This window comes from Aythya ferina (genome assembly GCF_964211825.1).
Source record: "Aythya ferina genome assembly, chromosome: 4".
NCBI lineage: Eukaryota > Metazoa > Chordata > Aves > Anseriformes > Anatidae > Aythya > Aythya ferina.
In genome coordinates, this window is record NC_140300.1 from 2472111 (window position 1) to 2491195 (window position 19085).

At 41.6% G+C, this 19085-nt stretch overlaps 1 protein-coding gene across 2 annotated transcripts in view; it reads right to left on the reverse strand.

Annotated features, from left to right (window-relative positions):
* The window catches only part of ATRN (attractin), a 144045-nt gene that overhangs the window by 80692 nt on the left and 44268 nt on the right, over window positions 1-19085 (reverse strand). For both annotated transcript variants that reach the window (XM_084517162.1, XM_084517163.1), the window contains exons 5-14: window positions 17706-17911; window positions 15406-15574; window positions 13995-14085; window positions 12023-12266; window positions 10535-10718; window positions 8403-8557; window positions 4302-4386; window positions 2394-2614; window positions 1317-1438; window positions 649-787 (exon numbers count right to left, since the gene is read on the reverse strand). In XM_084517162.1, the coding sequence (XP_084373288.1) occupies window positions 649-787; window positions 1317-1438; window positions 2394-2614; window positions 4302-4386; window positions 8403-8557; window positions 10535-10718; window positions 12023-12266; window positions 13995-14085; window positions 15406-15574; window positions 17706-17911 (1616 nt within the window). The remainder of the gene's footprint in view (window positions 1-648; window positions 788-1316; window positions 1439-2393; window positions 2615-4301; window positions 4387-8402; window positions 8558-10534; window positions 10719-12022; window positions 12267-13994; window positions 14086-15405; window positions 15575-17705; window positions 17912-19085) is intronic.

The following is a 19085-nucleotide window of genomic DNA, read 5'->3' on the forward strand; positions in this document are numbered from 1 at the left end:
CCAGACTAGCAGAAACCAGACCTGGACATGTCCAGACCCAACAGATTTAGGAGGCAAAGTCTCTCCATGCCCATTTAAAGGCCCTGTCCATGTTGCTTTTCTCCCTTCTCTACATTTTATTAACTGTCAGTGTCAATCACTGAAGATGCTGCATTTCTTTCCCAGTCACCAGGCAAGAAGAAGTTATTGTGGAGGGGACTAATAATCAACTCCCGTGAGCTCCCACTGGAAACTTGCTAATAAGAGAATTTTCCTTGGGCACTTAAGTGTTATTTGCCTAATGCGTCCACTATGTGCCATTCTGGTTTTGCACAATCCTAGTTTCTAAAATTAAATGGCATGCATTATTAAACCCAATACCTTACAGAAGCCTATTATATCAACAGTACTGCTTTCATCAAATGAAAAGAGAGAGATGAAATACGGGCTAATAATTATACAAATGATCATGCTTCTCTTCAGACAATTGGGGCTGAAAAATATTCCATCACACTTTCTAAATTTACTTGAAATAGAGTTTCATACTAGATTTGGTATGATTAAACAACATTATTTATTCCAGTTTAGCCCTAAAAGATCACAGATTTGTTTAAAAAACCACAGTTGGGTGAACTTGGAGTTTCTTACACAAACCCAAGCACCACCTACCTGGTAAAGCGATGCACTCCTGATTCCTAGGTTCCCACTGGCAGTTCTGATCCATGGCACAGCTTTTACAACTTGTCCTTTTACTGCAGTAATAGGCAGGGTTATCCTTAGGACAATTCTCATAAGCAGTAATAGGAACCTAGAAGAAACAGCGCAGGTGAAGGTTTTTCCCATCCACACAGTGTCGGTCTGTAACTCTCAAAGACTAGCACACTAAACTTGACATTTCAGACCTAGAGGACAAGCTGTACGTTCAAAAGCTGTGACACTAGACAGCCCGTAGCATGCATTTAGGATATTCCCCCCAGGCTGGCATGGGACATCTTCCTCACTAGAGCTTTTATTAAAGGGTTAAGGTTTTTTTTTTTTTCTAGGGAGGGCTCTAAGAGCTAACCCAAGTGGCTACGTGCCTTGGTGAACCTTCCATCACACTGATGGTGAAACCCACCTCTTCCCCTGCCCTTAGTCACACTCCTCACTTAAGGAGCAGCGAGGCCCACAAAAAACCCTCAGACCAATTTGAAAATACAACTCTTAGCTGTTCAGAGCTACACATGCACTGGAAATAAAGAAACATCAGGATTCATAATACTGACGGATGAAAACATCTGGCTATTTGCTATTTCAAAGGCTACACGTAAACTACAAAAGTAGTAGAGAGAGTTTACCTGTTCCTCTGTGCAGTTGTTATGCATTGAGATACACTGGTCAGTGCACCATTGACAGTTGTTTGTATTTGCTGTACAGCTATAGCAGTCTGTAATCTGATCACATTTTTCATTGTCTACAACTATTAAAGAAAAAAACCTGCATGACCAAAAACAGGCATTTCCTGACAGAGCTCTAAGAACTTGATTACATACAGCAAAAGACACAACCAAACAGTAGCACCTGGAGATTTTCCGTTAGCAACTTATTAGCAAATCGGATACTTTCATTCGACTGACCGGACAGCAAACCGCCTTCATTTGCACCATCCATCATTTTTAGAGCCCAAGGATCAATAAAAGACAACAGCAAGAAAATGCACCAAGACATTGAAGCGCCTCAACGAAGATGGGGCACGCGAGTTCAGTCCATGCACATGCAAACGATGCCAGAGGACATTTCACAAGGACAACGAGTATCTCCCACCGCAGGCCCATTTTGCTGAAAGCCTGGCCTTCAATTACGTGGAGCATTTTCATGCAAAGCTTGAACTTTCCACTTCATCTTTCCAATTGCTTATCGCCTGTGTTTTGTGAAAATTTATTGTACATTGAGAGCCCATCAAAGCAATGTCCCTTTACATCAATTTCTTTTAAATAATTAAAGGCTACAATCTATTACGGAATCAAGGTTCATATAATTCAATTCAGAGCAATGAAAGCATTGGGATAAAATTGTTGAAAAGTTGTTAAAAAGTTATCATATGGGAGAACACAAGAATCAGACCTTAAAACAAATGTTCTTTCTGTATGCCCTCACCCAGGCAAGACTGTAGAAGGCGAAATAAAGCAACTTTCCTTAAACCCTCCTCCTGCTGTCTCCCTCGAAGAGGGAGGTATGAAAAGATATGGAGTGAGAGATGCCAACATGCCCATGGTAGAGGTCAGTCTCCCAAGGGCATGAACAGAAACAAACCCACAGCCCCCCACCTTGAGCTCGTTCCCGTAACAGCACATAACTACCGCAAGACAGAATTTGGAAAGGGAAATATCCCTCTGTGCTTTTGGAAAGGGAAACGGGAAGAGGGCGACGCATACCTGGCCGGGAAGGACAATCCTCAAAGACTTTTTGCTGCTGCTGTACCGTTGCCATTTCCCAGGGGACGCAGCCCGGGACGGTGGCAGCCCACACGCAGCGGATGCCAGGGCCCGCTCGCAAGCAGGCAGTTTCGTTGTCGAAGGCTTCGCATCTCTCCGGGGTGTATTTCAGGATGTCGCTCAGGAGGAGGCTGTTGAAGCCTCCGAATATATACATGGTGCTAGAGGAAATGTGAGGAAAGAAATCAAAATTTGTGCCTGTTTTTATAGGCCGTGCGCTGCCGCGGCTCGGTTTTATTCAGGGTGTGGGCAAGGTGCTTTGTTATTTTCCAGCGTGCATAAATCCAAATGAATGGATCTTGCTTAAGGAAGGCACTAAAGAAAAGGTCAATCAAGTTGCACTGTTACAGAGAAGCCAGAGAATCTCAATACATGGCTTTTGAGGCAGAGTCAAACCCATCCAAGATTCGGGCAAAAACCTGGGTGACACCTGATTAACACGATACATAAAATACTGCAGTAGGGCAGGATCCTCCTGTAGAAAGGAAAGGAGGCTAACATGGGGGAGACAGCATCACACCATTAAAGCAGCATTCAGGAAGCGTGACAAAACAATTCAATGTTGTCACATCTTGCTACGCTGCTGCGACAAAACCACAGTTATTCTCCTGGCTGTTAGCAACCGAGCAGAGAACCATTGTGTCAACTAAAGAAAAAAAAATAAACAAAATAATGCTTTGAGGGTAGAAAAAAGGTGGTTTTGTTGTTGTTTTTGTTTTTAAACCTTCTCTAGCATCACGACCGCTTTAGGCATAACATCAAATTTCATTAGTTACACAAAAATATACCACCTCAAAAAAACTGGGCATCAATGTTTGTAAATGTATATTATTTAACAAGACAGTGTAGAAGAGTTGATGCAGAAAATTTGATGCAACTGAATGAAAGTTTGGGATGAATAATGAGTATTTTTAAACACTATTTTCATCCCATTTCAGAAAAGAGTGCAGAGGCTTAACCATTCTTCATGGGAGCAAATGGACAACTGGTATTCCATGTACGCTGAAACAGGTAGTAAGATTTTTCAGAGACATCTAGAAGTATGTGTTCCTTTTAAAGTTGATAGAAGCTTTCCACCTAGCTTATGCTGTCCTTTAAATAATATTCCTGATTTAGAAGAAATATCCTCAAAGGGTGAAGGAACTAGAATGAAAGACTGCTAAGAAATACCTGTCCCTGAAGACCCCCTCAAACTCAGTTCCACAGACTCAAATACAGCAGCAGCCACTCACCTGAGAGCATGGATATTGTCACAGTGATATAATGCTTAACACTAAAAATCTCACTTGTGGTTTCACCTGATTTCCATATATCATGTGACTGGCAGGTAAGAGCCACAGAATCACAGAATATCCAAATTGGAAAAAACCTACAAGGATCATTGAGTCCAACCCGTGGGTCCCTACACGATACGCTCTGTAAACTAAATTGCAGCCAAGTCTAGAAACCACAAGGGAAAGTAGGATTTCAGAGACAAAAGTTGCCAGTGGGGCTAAATATGGGCAGAAAGAAATAGAAATATGGAAAACAGAGATTTTTTCAAAAGATTTTTTGAAGATCTAGTTGAGTTGAGACAGTTCAGTCAAAGTGCAGAAGAAGGGCTGATAGGGACAGGCACGTACTGAAGACAGGACAAGAGTGAAGATCTGAAAAATTCAGATGTGCAATGGAAACTCAACCCTCTGGTCTTGGCATTCCTAAACACACACACACACACAAACTCTGTATATAGTGTACATATATATCTCAACACACGCACGTACGTGTATGTGCAGCAATATACACAGGTGTGTAAGTGTAGTGAGGTACCAAAAACACCAATGCACTGCAGCTTGGTTGCGTCCTTACCTGTTGTACAGCAGGGCAGAATGGCCGAACCTGTTCACATCGTGATGGAGACCCGGGCGAGGGAGAACAGACCACTTATTGCAAGCTAGGATTAAGGAAAGATTATTTGAGAAAAGTACCCCCGGCATCATTAATGACTCGACTTAGGTAGCACTTTTCTTCCTGAAAGATCCCAGAGTGCTTTAATCTACAGCGAGATGATTCTACCCACCAGCAAAACACAAATCTCTCAAGTGAAAACAGTGCTTTCATAAACTGCTCTGGGTTATCTCCTTTTGCAAGACTGACGACTTTGTCTTCACCCCAGCTGCCATGGTATGACAAAAGGGGAAAGGAAGGATGCAGTGGCTCTGTGCCATCATCTAGGCTAATCATAAAAAATCAAAGTTCTCGAACCAGGAAAGCTTCACGGCCTCATGTAGAAGAGATTATTAGCTCCTTGGCAATCACGTGTAATTAAATGGCGGTGGCTTGAGTTGTTTTTTTTCATTTACTACTGGAATTTTTCACTGCATAACAAGTTCAGTTTTTATCTGTTTATACGTGAATTATTTGCAATTTTGCCCCAAACCAGTATCACTGAGAACAGAGACTTATCTTTTTCATTTTTTTTCATTGCAATTATACTCCTAGAGGGTAGCTATCCATGTTTTTAAAAATATTTTTCAGTCATCATAGCTTAAGGATTTTTGGTTGTTTTTCTCTTTTAATATAATGTGAGATTATTCCATCTTTTTCTATTAGCATAACATTTATAAGTTCTGCTTCATTTTTTACTTGGTTTCTCAGGTAATTTCTTCCTTTAGGCAGCGTGAAAAAAAAAAAAAAAACAAGCTAAGAAACATATAACCCACTGAGCAATCAAAGGAACAAAAGCAGGAAAAGTCAGTCCAATTCCTACCACTTCAACTTTGCAAGGTGAATGGGATCACCTTGGGGGCTAACATCCCAGAGGCAGCTGTCTGTAATTTATGCAATTAAGGCAGAAAAGTCAATCTGCTGTGAAGATCTACAAAGCCCCACAATACTTGCAGATTTTTAATACAAGATAATACTGTTGTTGCATGGACTGTGCCTCTAAAAAATCAACTCCACAGACCCCAACCAGTATCTAAACAAACCAAGAGAGCAGGGAAAAACAACTTTATTCTTTCTTTATGAAATTTAATTGAAGGATTGTTCGGTAAGAAAGCTGACCCTAAACTATGCACCTGTAGAAACTTTTATTCAAGAGTGATGACAAATAAATGACGTAAGATCCCGCTGCTTGGGTTTAATACTTGGGTAAATTATGATTTTGAAGTTTATTTTTAAATGTCACTCGGTCTATTTTTGAAGAATTTAACCTAGCCCAGCATCACTCGTGAGACAAGCACGCATGGTTCCAATTTTTACCAGGAGACTTCAGCAAAATTGGACAGCAATTTGCAATTTTTTATCCAGCTAGTTGTGAATTATGCGAGGCCAAGAAACATATTTTTCTAGATTAATAGAAGGCCTGGAATGTTTTGCTTTCTAAGCTTCTTTCCCATCTTTACCAGAAGATCAAGTACTGGAAAAAATTACTGAGTCTGAAACTACAAAGAATTCTCTCCTTCCTGACTTATGAGTTAAGCCAAGCCTAAAACTGACAATGCAAAGGATTTTATTAAATATATTACTCAAATGGAACACATATGCTCTGAAAATGTATGAAAACATCTGAAAACATCCAGCCTCTTTCTGCGCTTGGCAACACAACTGAATTTTTGAAGGGATAAATAGAAAAAAAAAATAATTTCTCTCCTGTGGGGAAGAGAGACGATAACATGAGCATAGACTATACAAATATCTTGCACTATATTAAAAAATAATAAAATTAAAAGCTTATTTAGAAACGCAAGAGAATGGTTACTTAAACTACAGTAACTGGATTTTGAGACAGGCTGCCACGGAGATTTCTGTTCTTGTTTTAGGTACATCCCATGTGTGAGATTTGTCTCCCCAGAGACAGAACTGCCCCAGGGTAGGAAACTCTTTTATAAAGGCCAGGGAGACTCATTTGGGGAGCATGAGGTGCTAACTGCAGTGCCCAGGACATGGGAAAAATGCTGTGAGCCTTCTCTAGCCAAGTGCTCGCCCAGCCTGGGAGTCAAGGCAATCCAAAAGCTTGTCCTGAGAAGCAGTGGGAAATGCTCGTGTGTACAGGCAGCTAGACCGATATCCCCAAACCTCTCAAACCAGGCACAAGCTGGATAGCTTGGATGGAATAAGCTCCAACCTGGTCAAGCGCAAGGTAAAAGGATAAGAATCTTTAGTGTGTTATTTTCAGGTCTACCTGATCTGCGAAGCCCTGAGAATCTCAGCGCACATCTCAGCAATGTCTGTCTGCATCCCACAAAAACAACTCTACGTCCTCACGACACCCAGTGCACATGGGCTGACTGCTCAGAAGTTTGGGGAGGGCAAGTGAAAAAAATCAACGAGGTAAATAAAAGAAGTCACTACAGAAACAAGTTTTAATAGTGACAGCTAAAGAGATGACCTATCTTTGAGACCTTGATTTTAGACTGAATTTTAATTCTGATTTTCTTCGGTCTCCCTACCAGCACCCTCACGTGTTCCTGGCTGTGCTCCTGGTCCAGTTCCCACTGTGTTATTCACTGAGACGAGGCAGAGCAAGCAAGGAAAGCTGCCCTGCCATAAAGGGAATAAAAAAAGTGATTTTTTTTTTTTTTTTAGAAGAGTTGTTCTTTCCACTTTCTAGCCTGAGACTCTCCCTAAGGAATGAGAGGGCACAGGAGCACCACAGGGCCCCCATCCCTGCCATGCAAAGTTCATTCAATGCAAGCTCCAATTCTTGGTTTAATTTGGTAAGAACTATGCTAGCAGACTACAGAGCCTATTTCCTGTAAAATGAACTGCCTGTTAACTACACCAAACCAAAATGAACACTACAACTGATGCATTTTTTCAAATTAATGTCTTTTCTGTTTTACATCTAATGAACAGTTCAATGAATCAGGGACGACAGTAAAATGTGTTAAGAAAGATCCATTATTATTGCTATACAACCCTAAAAAAATTACTCTCTCTTGTGCCTGTCAAAATACCCCTAATTTAAACGTTTTTCAAGTAAAAATTCAAAACAAACCTATCCAGGAGCACCCAGCAGATTCTACAGGGATGTGGTGTGAAATCAAAGGAAGCAGGGGAACAATCCCTGTAGCAGACAGCAAAATGCCACGAGGATGCCCAACCTTGCTAGCCCAAGTAATCCACTCACTGGCACATTCCCTTCACAAAGCAGGAGTGCCACCCCAGCAGCCAGTTTACGTGAGTATTTCAGGGAATCAATCCTGAGATCCCACATTTCAAGGAGTAAGAGCAGAAGGTAGAATGTGATATGAGCACAGAATGGTGTTTTTTCTCCAGTGTGAATTATCTGGATGTGCAAGCACCTTCTTTCAGATAATTTCATTTCTTCTTTTCTTAATGGCTGTCTCTCTCTCTCTCTCTCTCTCTCTCAAATAAATGCTGCCCTCTTCTGGCTCTTCAACCTCACCTAAACTTAATCCTTCAAAATAAAACCTGCCTGTTCAGCTTTATGATTAAATAGTACTTACGGGGACATTTATGCTTATAAAGCATACACAAACTAACTGACATTACAAACAGCACAGCAAAGCTGAGCCAGCCTTCAGTTAAAACAGGAGCATGCAGTGGACAAGCTGAGCTTCAGCAGGTCTTGTCACTATCCTAACAGCCTGCATTTCTCCTAACTCACGGATTAAAACCCGCTCAGAATCTCACTACAGCTTTTTGGCTGAGACGTTAGAACAACGTGCATTCTGTTCAAGCAAATTTTTAACGCCCAAGGTTGTGTACAAACCGTTGACCACGAAACTGCTGCTCTATTTGCCTCGAAATCACTGCAGCAGCTCATTTGCTTGGTAATACGTACTAAGCTAAATGTGCTTCTCCTGATTACACATTCTTCTGCAGTATGCTTAGTAGCATTTGGTATGATATACCCAGCATGTAAATTAGTCTTCTTGAAGACAGCTCTTTGTGAATCTCTAAGATATTTTTTTTATTATTATTATTTTTGCAAGAACTTACCAATATCATATGCCATAAAATCTGAAGAAAAGCACTTAGCGCCGTGGCTCATGGAAGTGTCGTTGTGCGTGTTTCCTCCAAACACCAGCATGGTTCCACTCATTATCACAGCAGTGTGCAAATAGCGAAAGAATCTGCTGTCTTTAAGAATTGTCCTTCAGAAACAAAAATACATATATTAAGGAAACTGATCAGGACCTGGCAAAGGCAAATCAATCCCTAAATCCAAGCTGAGGAATGATTTGGGCACGTGGTGAAGGAACGTGGAGGTCCTATTTAATTAGTTTTCCTAATGAGATACTTAACAACTTTCTCACCAGACTGTTCAATTCCTCCTGTAATTTCGCTCTCACATCCCAATCTGCTTTCTAATTTATAGGAGAAATACATCTATGAAGGCATCTCGCCAAAGCTATGGATCCTAATCATCAATTCTTTCCCTAGGGATTATCAAGTTTTCACACTAACAGGGCTCAGTCAATTAAACCTGCTGATATGGACGCTGTCTGGGGAGACTCCAGCCCAGGCAGTATTAAATTTATAGGAACCTAAATCATTCTTCTAAATTGGGTATCATCTCTTGTTCAAAACTAACGAAACTATTTCAAGGAAATCCATGCAGCTGCCAACAGCGGAGCCCTGCAGCTTAACACCTGGAGAACTCGATGCCTCACCCATGATTTAACCACAGCTGGCATTAATCTTATTAGCCACTGACCTCACCTTTAATCAGCATGATTAACAGCACTGACCACAAGCGGTCACCCTTTGTAGAGTTTCCCTGCTGTTCTGAGAGGATGTGACTGCAGGAAAACCCTGATGTGACCACGTCTGTGCTGCAGGCAGCGGTGTCACGACTTGCAGGCTGTGCTGGTGACACTTCTGCAGTCCAGAAGCATCCCGAAGGCAGCAGGTACCAAAGCTGAGACTTTCACAGCAAAATAGCCAGGAAACGGGGCCAGGGACACATTCTCAGGGCATGAGCTGCAGTGTTGCAGCACACGGGGCTTTCTGAGCAGGGCCACAAGTGTCAGACTGTAAAACTGGCAGTCAAAACACTGGAGGGAAATGGGGAGAAACAAACTTGCCAGAATAAGGATTAGGAGGCTGCTTTTTTGCCCTTCCATGAAATCTTTGGAATCAAAGAAGGAGTCAATAACACCAAAAACCTACAATAAAGATGACCAGACAGCAGGTGTCCTGCTGCAAGGTGACTGCTCGCCTGCTCTGCCTGTCCTCTGGAGGCTGACAAGCTAAATGCCATGAAAGGAATTTGGTGCTGGAATCCTTTGGAAGAAAATTGTCACACTTGTGACATTTGCTGCCTGTCCAGCCAGGTTTGCCAGGCTGAACGAGAGGATCAAATGAACCAAGAAAGGAAGTGAGGCTGTTACCACGTGTACTACTGAGCAGCAAAGAAGATTTTTAGAAATTTGTCACTAGTCGCTTTATTCATCAGTAAAAGCTCACCAACTGTTGTTGCAGACATACAAGCTATTTTAAACTCTAAGAAAAAAAACAACAATATGGTGAGTCAAAATTACACATGTTCATTCAAAAGACCAGCCTCCTATCTGAATGGAGCCTTTAAAAAAGCTTCAGTAAAAAAACACAAAATTGAGGAAAACGTATTTCACGTCCATAGCTCAAAGTTGTGAAGTTTTGCTATAGCTCTCTAATGAAACTCACCTCTGGGCAAAAACCACTCACAGAAGATTTCAACTTAAGAAACAAATGTTTCAAACAGTCACACAGTCAGAAGAAAATGGGGTTATAATTGAAATTCTTTTGTGGTCTTAACTGCAGAATGAATTACCACTCACTTGACTGCAGTAACTGTGCTCGTATGCAGAATCTGTACTGCTGGCAAGAAAATCCCATCAAGTATTTCTCTTTTCAGCTTTAATACAACAATAGATTAAAACGGATTTCTTGGCTCGTTTGCAGCCTTGATTATGTGTGATTATGTGATTCTCGAGTCATAAAAGACATAAAAATAACACATAAAGGAGCACGCTATCTATCCTGAATGCAAGTAACTCTGTACTACTGCACCTTTATCAGGTAGCCCAGCCTCTTGCCCGCAACATAAAAAAGGCAAGGGATGGTATAGAGGAACAAGAAATACTTACCACATACGGGTATGAACTTCGTATTTGTACAAGTCATCTGCTAGCCTGTATTTGTTGGCACTGAACGCCTTGTAACCTCCGTGGATATAAATGGATTCTGTCTTCGGATCATAAACGCTACTGTGACCATACCCTCCTTGCACCAAAGCTCCACTTGTCTGTAAGATGCTCCACGTATTCGTGGCTGAGAAATGAAAAACCGGAGAGACAAACCACGGTTAATTTATCTCCATTAATAACTTATCAAGACATCTGATGGTGAAACAAATTGGGTTTCCCTTGACTCAGCTCTAGACGCTATCACTTGACATCCAGAAGTGTTCTCCTTCAGGTAGCAAGTTTGTTGTCAAGAATTATTGTCAGGTATTTTTAATTAGGCCAGAAACATCTCTTTTGCAGTGGTTTATTAAATTTTGCAGACAAGCTAAGTAAACGAAAGATAAAAATGACAGAAATAATACACTGCATTTTGGCAACATGAAAATGAAAATGACAGCATTGTGGCTTGCTTTGGAGTAGTACCCAAGAGCGCTTTTATTTTACATATTTAAGCACTAAAGCCAAGTTACATATGACTGTGAAGAACACTACAGTTAAAAAATAATGTATGATTAACGGTCCTATTCTGTCATTCAAAAATAATATTTGAAGCACTGCAGACTTAATATGATGGCAACTGAAACAAAAAACACCAAATTTTGCACCAAATCTCCGTAGCTAGTGCAGAATTTAGGAACCCTAAATAGGGTTCCTAACTCCAGGCCAAATCCAAAACAAAAAAGGAAAAGGAACAGGTCAAAAGTGGTTATACAGCCACTACTTCTGACAATAATGAACACACTCACATTGTAAACTTCCTCTGCTTAACTATGTTCTCTAGGGGTCCAGTGGAGCAAGGGATATGCCTCCAGAGAGCCACTTCAACACAGCTGCTTTAGGGAGCAGTTCATTTCATCTGGAGAGCTTCCTACATTTCTCCACTGCTAAAACTAGAAATCTCAAGATCCTAAAAGAGTTTGGACTATCCCCAGAGATATGAAGTAAATGGGAGTCCAGAAAGTTTTTCCCTGTTCCCCTAAGCATTCGGTAATGACTGCTATGGGAGATAGGTGTATCTGGTTAAGTGGATACTTGCTTTCAATTGCTACAACCATTCTTGCAGTCATAGGATATAAAAATAATTTTGAAAATGTTTGCTTTGCAAGAAAGAGAGGAAAACAAATTCAAATGTCCCACAGTTATCCTGCTTCGTCTCTCAGTTACAGCTTTTTTGCTTTTGGGACCGAATAATCTGTATAAAGCTGGAGGCACGTGGCTGGTTGCTCACTATTTGACCTACACAAATGCTGGAATTTAGACCGAACCTCTCTTAAAAATAAATAAATGGAGAAGAACACAGGCACCTTAGTTTTGCTGTCTGAGTATGGATCGCTGAAATGATTTTCAAATGTTAAAATGGACCCAAAAGGTAGGTAGGGCGCCACTCACCCAGGTTGTATTCCTGGACGTTGCTGATATACCCATAGAGAGGGCAGTGCCCAAAGATGACGAGCATGACCACGCTGTCATCTTTCAAGGTGATGATGTGTGCCGAGTGGCCAACAACAGCATACTGCTCCTTGGCTTTCGGTGTCGCTTGAGTCCACGTCTGCCTGGGAATGTTGAACACCCACAGCTGGCTGGTCACGTTGCCCGTGGCATCTATTTTTCCACCATACATGTATATATCATCCTAAAAGAAGTTAGGTTTAAAATGAGGAGTGGCATTTAGGAAACAGCTAATAGGTAAATAACGAGGTTACCATGTTTTAACTTCCCCCAGCCTAGGTTTGTCTCCTTACTCAAGGAAGGACAGCTCACATCTCCTTCACTGGTCACATTTGATATGAAAGCAGCAATGACTGCCAGTCTTTGTACCCAAGTCCATGCTACCAGAATGCCTTCAGCACACAGAACTCACCCAAGATGAGGGAATGGAGGGGGCAGGATTGTGCACGGGGCAGGATTGACCTTCAGATGACAGACACTGAAATTGAGGTGTCTGTATGCTACCAGGGTCTAAGAATCCACTGTAAAAACAGTGAAGCCTGGAGAATAATTCCCCTGTTTGAAAGCAGGGAAGGCATGCCTTTGGGTGAGCTGACTTGCTCTCCAGATTTCACTGCCTGTACTGAGTACATCTGTTTTCACTATAAATGGAGCTCAGAGGCTCCCCAAAGGCACCCAAAGGTAGGCACCTGATGTTGAGTGTTTTAATAATGCAAGCTGAACCCATCCCATGGCTTGCAAATGCAAAATGCAAAAGATAGCTGGCAAGAAAGGCAGTTAAGATGGAAAATCTTGTGTCTGCACACTGAAAGCTTTGTCTCCCAAATAAATGTATTGACAAAAAAAATAGGACCTTTTGGAAAGAAGGGTGAGAGGATACAGGATGATTAATAAAATCCTGCCTAATTAAGAGCTAAGCTCCAAAACTCCATCTAGTTTTATTCGTGTGTTTCTCCCATGGATTTCTGAGTCATTCCAGGATGCCTGATGTGTGTAGTGAAGCCCTGCCTTCTTGCTGACAAGACGGTAACCTTGGAAAGGGAAATTCTCTATTAGGGTTGGCTTTTCCTGGGAAACTGCTGAGAACCCCCACCTGTCACTGACTATGAAGCTACTAACAAGTGCCCAACTTGTGAAGTTACTCACAGAATGTGTATTGATCCCTTGCAGCTAGGGATTTCCATCTTTATGAGTTTTGTCGAGTGATCTATTTGTTAACTGGGCTGTGTGGAGTTTTTCAAGTGTTTTTAGTTATGCTTAATATAAGCTTCCACTGTGATGAGCTAATTAACAATCCAAGACCAAAGATCGGTAAATAATTAGCTTGCTTCCTTCTTAAAGAGACCATGAAGCCAAAGACTTTGCTATTCTGCTCTCACGTGGCCTGCACCCACAGCAATGCAGGCAAGTGAGAAATGATTTAAGAAAAGTCAAATCCTCTTCTTTCAGATGCTGGAAGAACAGATTCATAGGTCTGTCGCAGAAGTAGATCAGCTCCAAAAATCCCTAATTCCCAACTGGACCCACAGGAGCTCGCTCATAATAATTACATGGGCTACACAAAAAGCAACTGGGGAACCAGAGGAACTCCAGCAAACTCCAGTCATCAGGCATGTCTTACGAGCACAGGCAGTGAGAAGGAAATAATTAACTCACTGACCTCAATCAGCCTTAAAAAAATCTGAGAAAAGAGGGAAAGGAGGAACATGCAAGCAAATGCACTACAGAAATTCTATGATACCAGTCAAGGGTTCCCTGGAGTACAAGTACACAGACTGGGATATCCATGCACAAGCCTTTGAAGAAGAAAAGCTTCCCCCAAAGCGTGATTGATTTGTGGAAAGGGGTTAGCAGAGTAGGGGAGAAAAGGGAAAAATACAGCTATGTGATGAATGTGCAGCACTGAACTTACCTTATGTATCGCCAGCGAATGACCGTACCTCATCTCTACTGAGTTCACAGTGCTGTTCAGGGGAAGCCACTCTTCAGAAATAAGATCATAGCTGTATAATAAAAATTGAAATGATTTTCAGAGAAGGTGCGATCAAGTTGAGAAACTTAGTGCTAGCTCTTTCCAGAATTCGTTGGAAATTATTTAACAAGCGTCCCACCAAGATGTCAGAGCACACAAAGCATGCATGCAGACTAAAAAAAGATCCAGTCAAGCCTGCTCTGTTACTCAACATCCACGTATTGATTTGCTTTACCCTGAGTTTTCTTCCTCAAGAAGAGCCAAGAGCTAATGCATTTGCTCTTAAGCTATGACAACTTACACCAAAAGATGCACTGAAAATGGTAGGAAAAGGTTGCTCTAAGCTCAGGTAAGTTCCAATAACTTGATAAAAAAACTGCCCGTGTTTAAAAGATATTTTTAATTATGTCTTTGTCATTCAAACATATTTTTTTTCTGTAAACTTGAAATTAGATAAACCCTCTGCCCTGAAAATGGCCTCTGGCTTCTTAGATAAAAGAATGAACTATGTTTGCCAGGCTTAGAGCTGTATAAGATAAAATCAGCTCTGAGAAAGCATTTAATGAAGGCACAGGGTATCTGTTGAAAAATCAGGCATGACTTTGAAAGAGTAAATTGTGGATGTAATCAGCAACTGTTCTACAAGTATGTGTACATTTGTAGCTCCTCTTCAACTTCCACTAACTAAATGCACAGCTTTCACACAGGTCACTGAAAGTGAGGTATGCAGGTAACCCTGGAAAAAAAATCCTGTACTCGCTTTTGCTTAGGTATGCCAAAATTTTGTCAAGCTCCAGAGGAAGCCTGAAGTGTTTTTATGGGGGATTTCAAGGAGGACACAAAATTTTTACTTGATAACTTAGTAAATGCTAAATCTCCTAAACAGGTTCCATAAATGTCATCATCCCAAAATGCCACTCCCAGTTGGGATCCCATTCCACATCCACGGTAATCGGTATGACTCCATCGAGGTGTCAAACACTCTGGAGACACACAGACACAATATAACGAAGGGCTAATAACACAGAAGCAGAACTACCCTCTGTGAATACAAGGCTAGATATAATTTACAAGCTAGCCTAGAAACATATAGTAAATAGTTGAATGCTGTCATAAGCAGGTTAACCAAAAACTCACTGACTATAAGGAACCTTACATTTTTCTTTTCCAAAATTAGCACCCCTTATCAGCATTTTCCCACATCTCAAATGTGAGTCAAAGTTTTTTATTATTGCTGTTTCCCCTTGGAAATGGAGCACAGGGGAAAGCGCAGCACGTCAGGTAGCATTTTCTAAAAATAATTCACAGGTCTGTGTTGTTCTTAAAGTATGTTATCCAGGCTTATACTCACGCTAAAACCTTCTGAGAGTCAGAATGATTGAAGACATAGCCTCCAACAATCCACATTTTATTGTCGTGGATTACAGCTTTGTGAGATGCTCTAGGAAGTTTTGGAAGAGAATATTCCTCCCGGGTCCAAAACGACTGGTTTGCGGGAACAGGAATTGAACAGCCAGGACCTGGGAAAAACAGTTTTAGAAGTTAAACCTTCTGGCAAAAGTCTGCATTTCAACTAGAAGTCAGTATCCTGCACCACAGGTGATGAAGATTGTGCATGGCCAAGTAGTTGATGGAAGCTCTGCTCGCCATTTCCTTGCCCACGGTAGCCATCAGGGATGGATCTGGTGTGCAAGGACCTCACGGGACAGACCTCCCAACCATAACCACATCCTTCAAGCCTAAAAAAAGGTTTCAGACAAAAAAAAAAAATAAAGCAGTTCCAGACCAGATGAACCCATGTTCCAGTAAAGCAGACAAGCCTCTCTGCTCTCTACCCCTCTGATTAGAGAGGTGTTGTGCAGACCCTTTCCCACTCTACACTACAAAGGCTTCTTCCAGCATTATTCTTCCTGCCCCAGGCTCTCACTCAGAAGCCCCAGGACAACCTGCAGAAGCTTCAGGAGAACTGCTCAGCAGCACGCTGTAGAAAAACAAAGCTCATACAGTGCTGCTTGCTATCTTTCTCTTTTTGTTCCCAATGCTGCTTTTGTAAACTGTTCGTTTCATGTTTTATCCATATTTTTCTGCTCTTAAACTAACTTTGCTGCCAGGCTTTCCTTCACAGCTCCCCATGGAGCTCCTGCCCATCAGGTGGCAGTAGGAGCTACAGGAAAGGGGCAGGCAGAGAAGCCACGCAAGGCAGAAGACCCACAAGACTTTGTCTGTGTTTCAGATCCCCATCAACCAAAAAAAACCAGCACAGGCCCACCACATAATAGCTAGCCTGGATCTTCCAGCTCCCTGAGGATGAACAAAGTCTCACTGGGCTGTGTGTTGTGGCTCCTGCAGCAGAGCAGAAGCAGCAAACCACACGGCCTCAGTAAAATAAAGAGCTGGATGGAAGCTCTCCCTTCTCAGTGACACCCATCCACACACACGGTGCTGCTACAGGACACGTTGAAGAGGCTCAGGCCTTGGGAAGGGAAGAGGTTTATCAGGACAGCCTTTAGGTAATCATAGAAACAAATCCCTGTGTAGCAGAGCTACGATCTTGACTGCAAGAGGCACTACCTGCTTGGTCTTGTTGCGTACCAGCAATAATCTCCAGTTCAGGGAAGCAGTCTGGAATATGGCCTTGAAAAACTCCCAGTTTCTAAGGTTAGCAAACATTTTTAGATGTAAAAAACTTCAGAACAGGAAAGAGGAGGACAGCAGCTTGCATCTCATTCTATTGTGGTCTGTTTTGGGGCTTTTATTTGTTGTTGTTGGTTTCCATTGTTTGGCTCTTTGTTTTATCTACATACTAACCTGATACTTAAGTGAAAGATGAGGAGAAAGAACAGCAGGGTAGGAATCCAGCAAATATAAATCCACCTTTCCTGTGGATTCATGCACAACCAGACTCCAGAAAAGCACCACGAGGCTCTGCCCCATACAAGGGGATGTGGCCTTCCAGCTGATTACAAGTATATTACCCTGAAGTATGTTACCTGTGGCTACTTTTGTCTGAGAAGCAGGCGTGTTAACCTCAGCACTGCTGCCTCCTCTCTAGGACACTTATTTTGCCAGCCTGGGTTCTTTCTGCAGTGCCTAACACACTGGAAGTTTTTGCAGCATAGCTAAGCAGTGGCAGAAGTTGTTGTCCGTGCTGTCACTGGTGGTATTTCACAGGAGACTATTTCTACTGCATCACTCTATCTTTGCAAAGAAAATATGTATGTTTGGTCCAAACTGCTGCTAAGACTGATGTGGCTGACAAGCACACCTGGACCTGAGAATAAAGCACTGTATGCATTCAAACGGGTTAACTACTGCCATCATATCACGCTCAACTTAGCTTTAGGTACAAAGGAGCAAGGTTTGAAGGTTGTGTGTTATTGTTTTTTTGTTTTAGTTTTTATCTGATGCTGGCACACAACAGATCGGTGCTGCTTTGTACAGTAGCACAGTTGCTTTAATAAAAATTTGTTCCCAGTGACATGAAAACTGGATGATACCTGTTGATATGAAAAGCTGGATGGAAGTTTAACTCTGTTCCTAGTTAAAGTACTAATACTTGTCGGGCAAAATGGTCTCAAATGCTTCCAAGAACCACCTACAGAAAAGGCATCCTTTTAACAAGAGCTTCTCCTTATTAATCAAGAGACTTACCTTGCCAGCCTGCGGAGCACAAACACGTCTTAGTATCATTGAAGTCACAGTACCCTCTCTCAGGTGCCCCACAATCGTCTGCGCAGTAGGGAATATCACAGGCTTCTCCTTTCCAGTACTTGGCACATTCACATTCAAGAGCATTGCTGCTGTTATTCAGCTTGCACTCTCCTCGGCCGGAGCAATTATTGGGACACATATTGAAACTGCAAACATCAGAGAAAGAAGGTTCGCCAGTAATGAAACAGGCTCCCAAGCTGCATCTCTTATTAAGGAACACAAGAGTGATGCTGAAGAGAAGTTAATACAGCAGTTCAGCTGTTTGTTAGTATACCAACCAACACGAACAGCTCATCTAGAATCTGACGTGATGAACCTGCATGCATTAGTTCTGTACCTGCCATCTACAGAGCGCCCTCACTTCATGAGTTAAACGCGCAACAGCTCAGAAAAATTATCAATAAAATTTTTAGCCATTTATAATGCAAATGAATTGTCTCAAAATCGCCAATATTAAGTGAAAAATGTAATCAGCACACAAGGCTTTTGTGATGTCTGTGCAATTTACACTTAAACTACTCACAACTGCATGCTATTCCGGGATCTGCTCTCCAAAAAAACACTTGAGATGAATCCCAAGCCAAGGACAGGTTACTTTTGAATCATTTCTGATTTTATAACATTTGCAACATGAAGCAAGACTAGATGCATCCTTGTTGAAGATCTAAATTCTAAGACCTTATTCTTTTCCATTCTTTTTTTTTTTTTTTTTTCCTCCAGTCTATTAACCAGCATAATTCAAAGGCTGAGATTACGAGCCAATATTCCCACTGTCATGCGACAGGTGGAGTCACTGGCTCCAAGACCACGATTCCACAGGTATTTCTCAAGTAGCTATCTCCAGTAGGAACTATATAAAGACTGATAAACTGGAAAAAAAAATAATATAAGGACATCTTTTTATCTCCTCTCCTCAAAAAAATGAGGAGGAAACCTATTGACCAGAACACGCAGAAGAAAAAGAAACACACAGAACTGTACTTGAAGATTGCTTGAAATGATCAAAAAAGAGATGAGTTAAAGGAAAGACATGAGTTAAAGTTACATTAAAAAGTAACAGAGGAACTTTTAAGGGCAGCTTATTCTTGAATTTCTCAACTGTGTCACAATAGTGCAATACTGACAGCTGGCTGTAGATGGTGTCATGGTTTATGATATCAACCATCCTTTCAAAATGCCACTGCTTCAGCTGCTGTGTTTCCAGCAACTTTGCAGAAGCTCCTCATCTTCTGGATGCCCCACATTTTTCAAACAATCGACTGTGTAATTTAAGGGATTAAAAAGGAGAAAAGCACCAAGACTGCTTTCAAAACTAAGCAC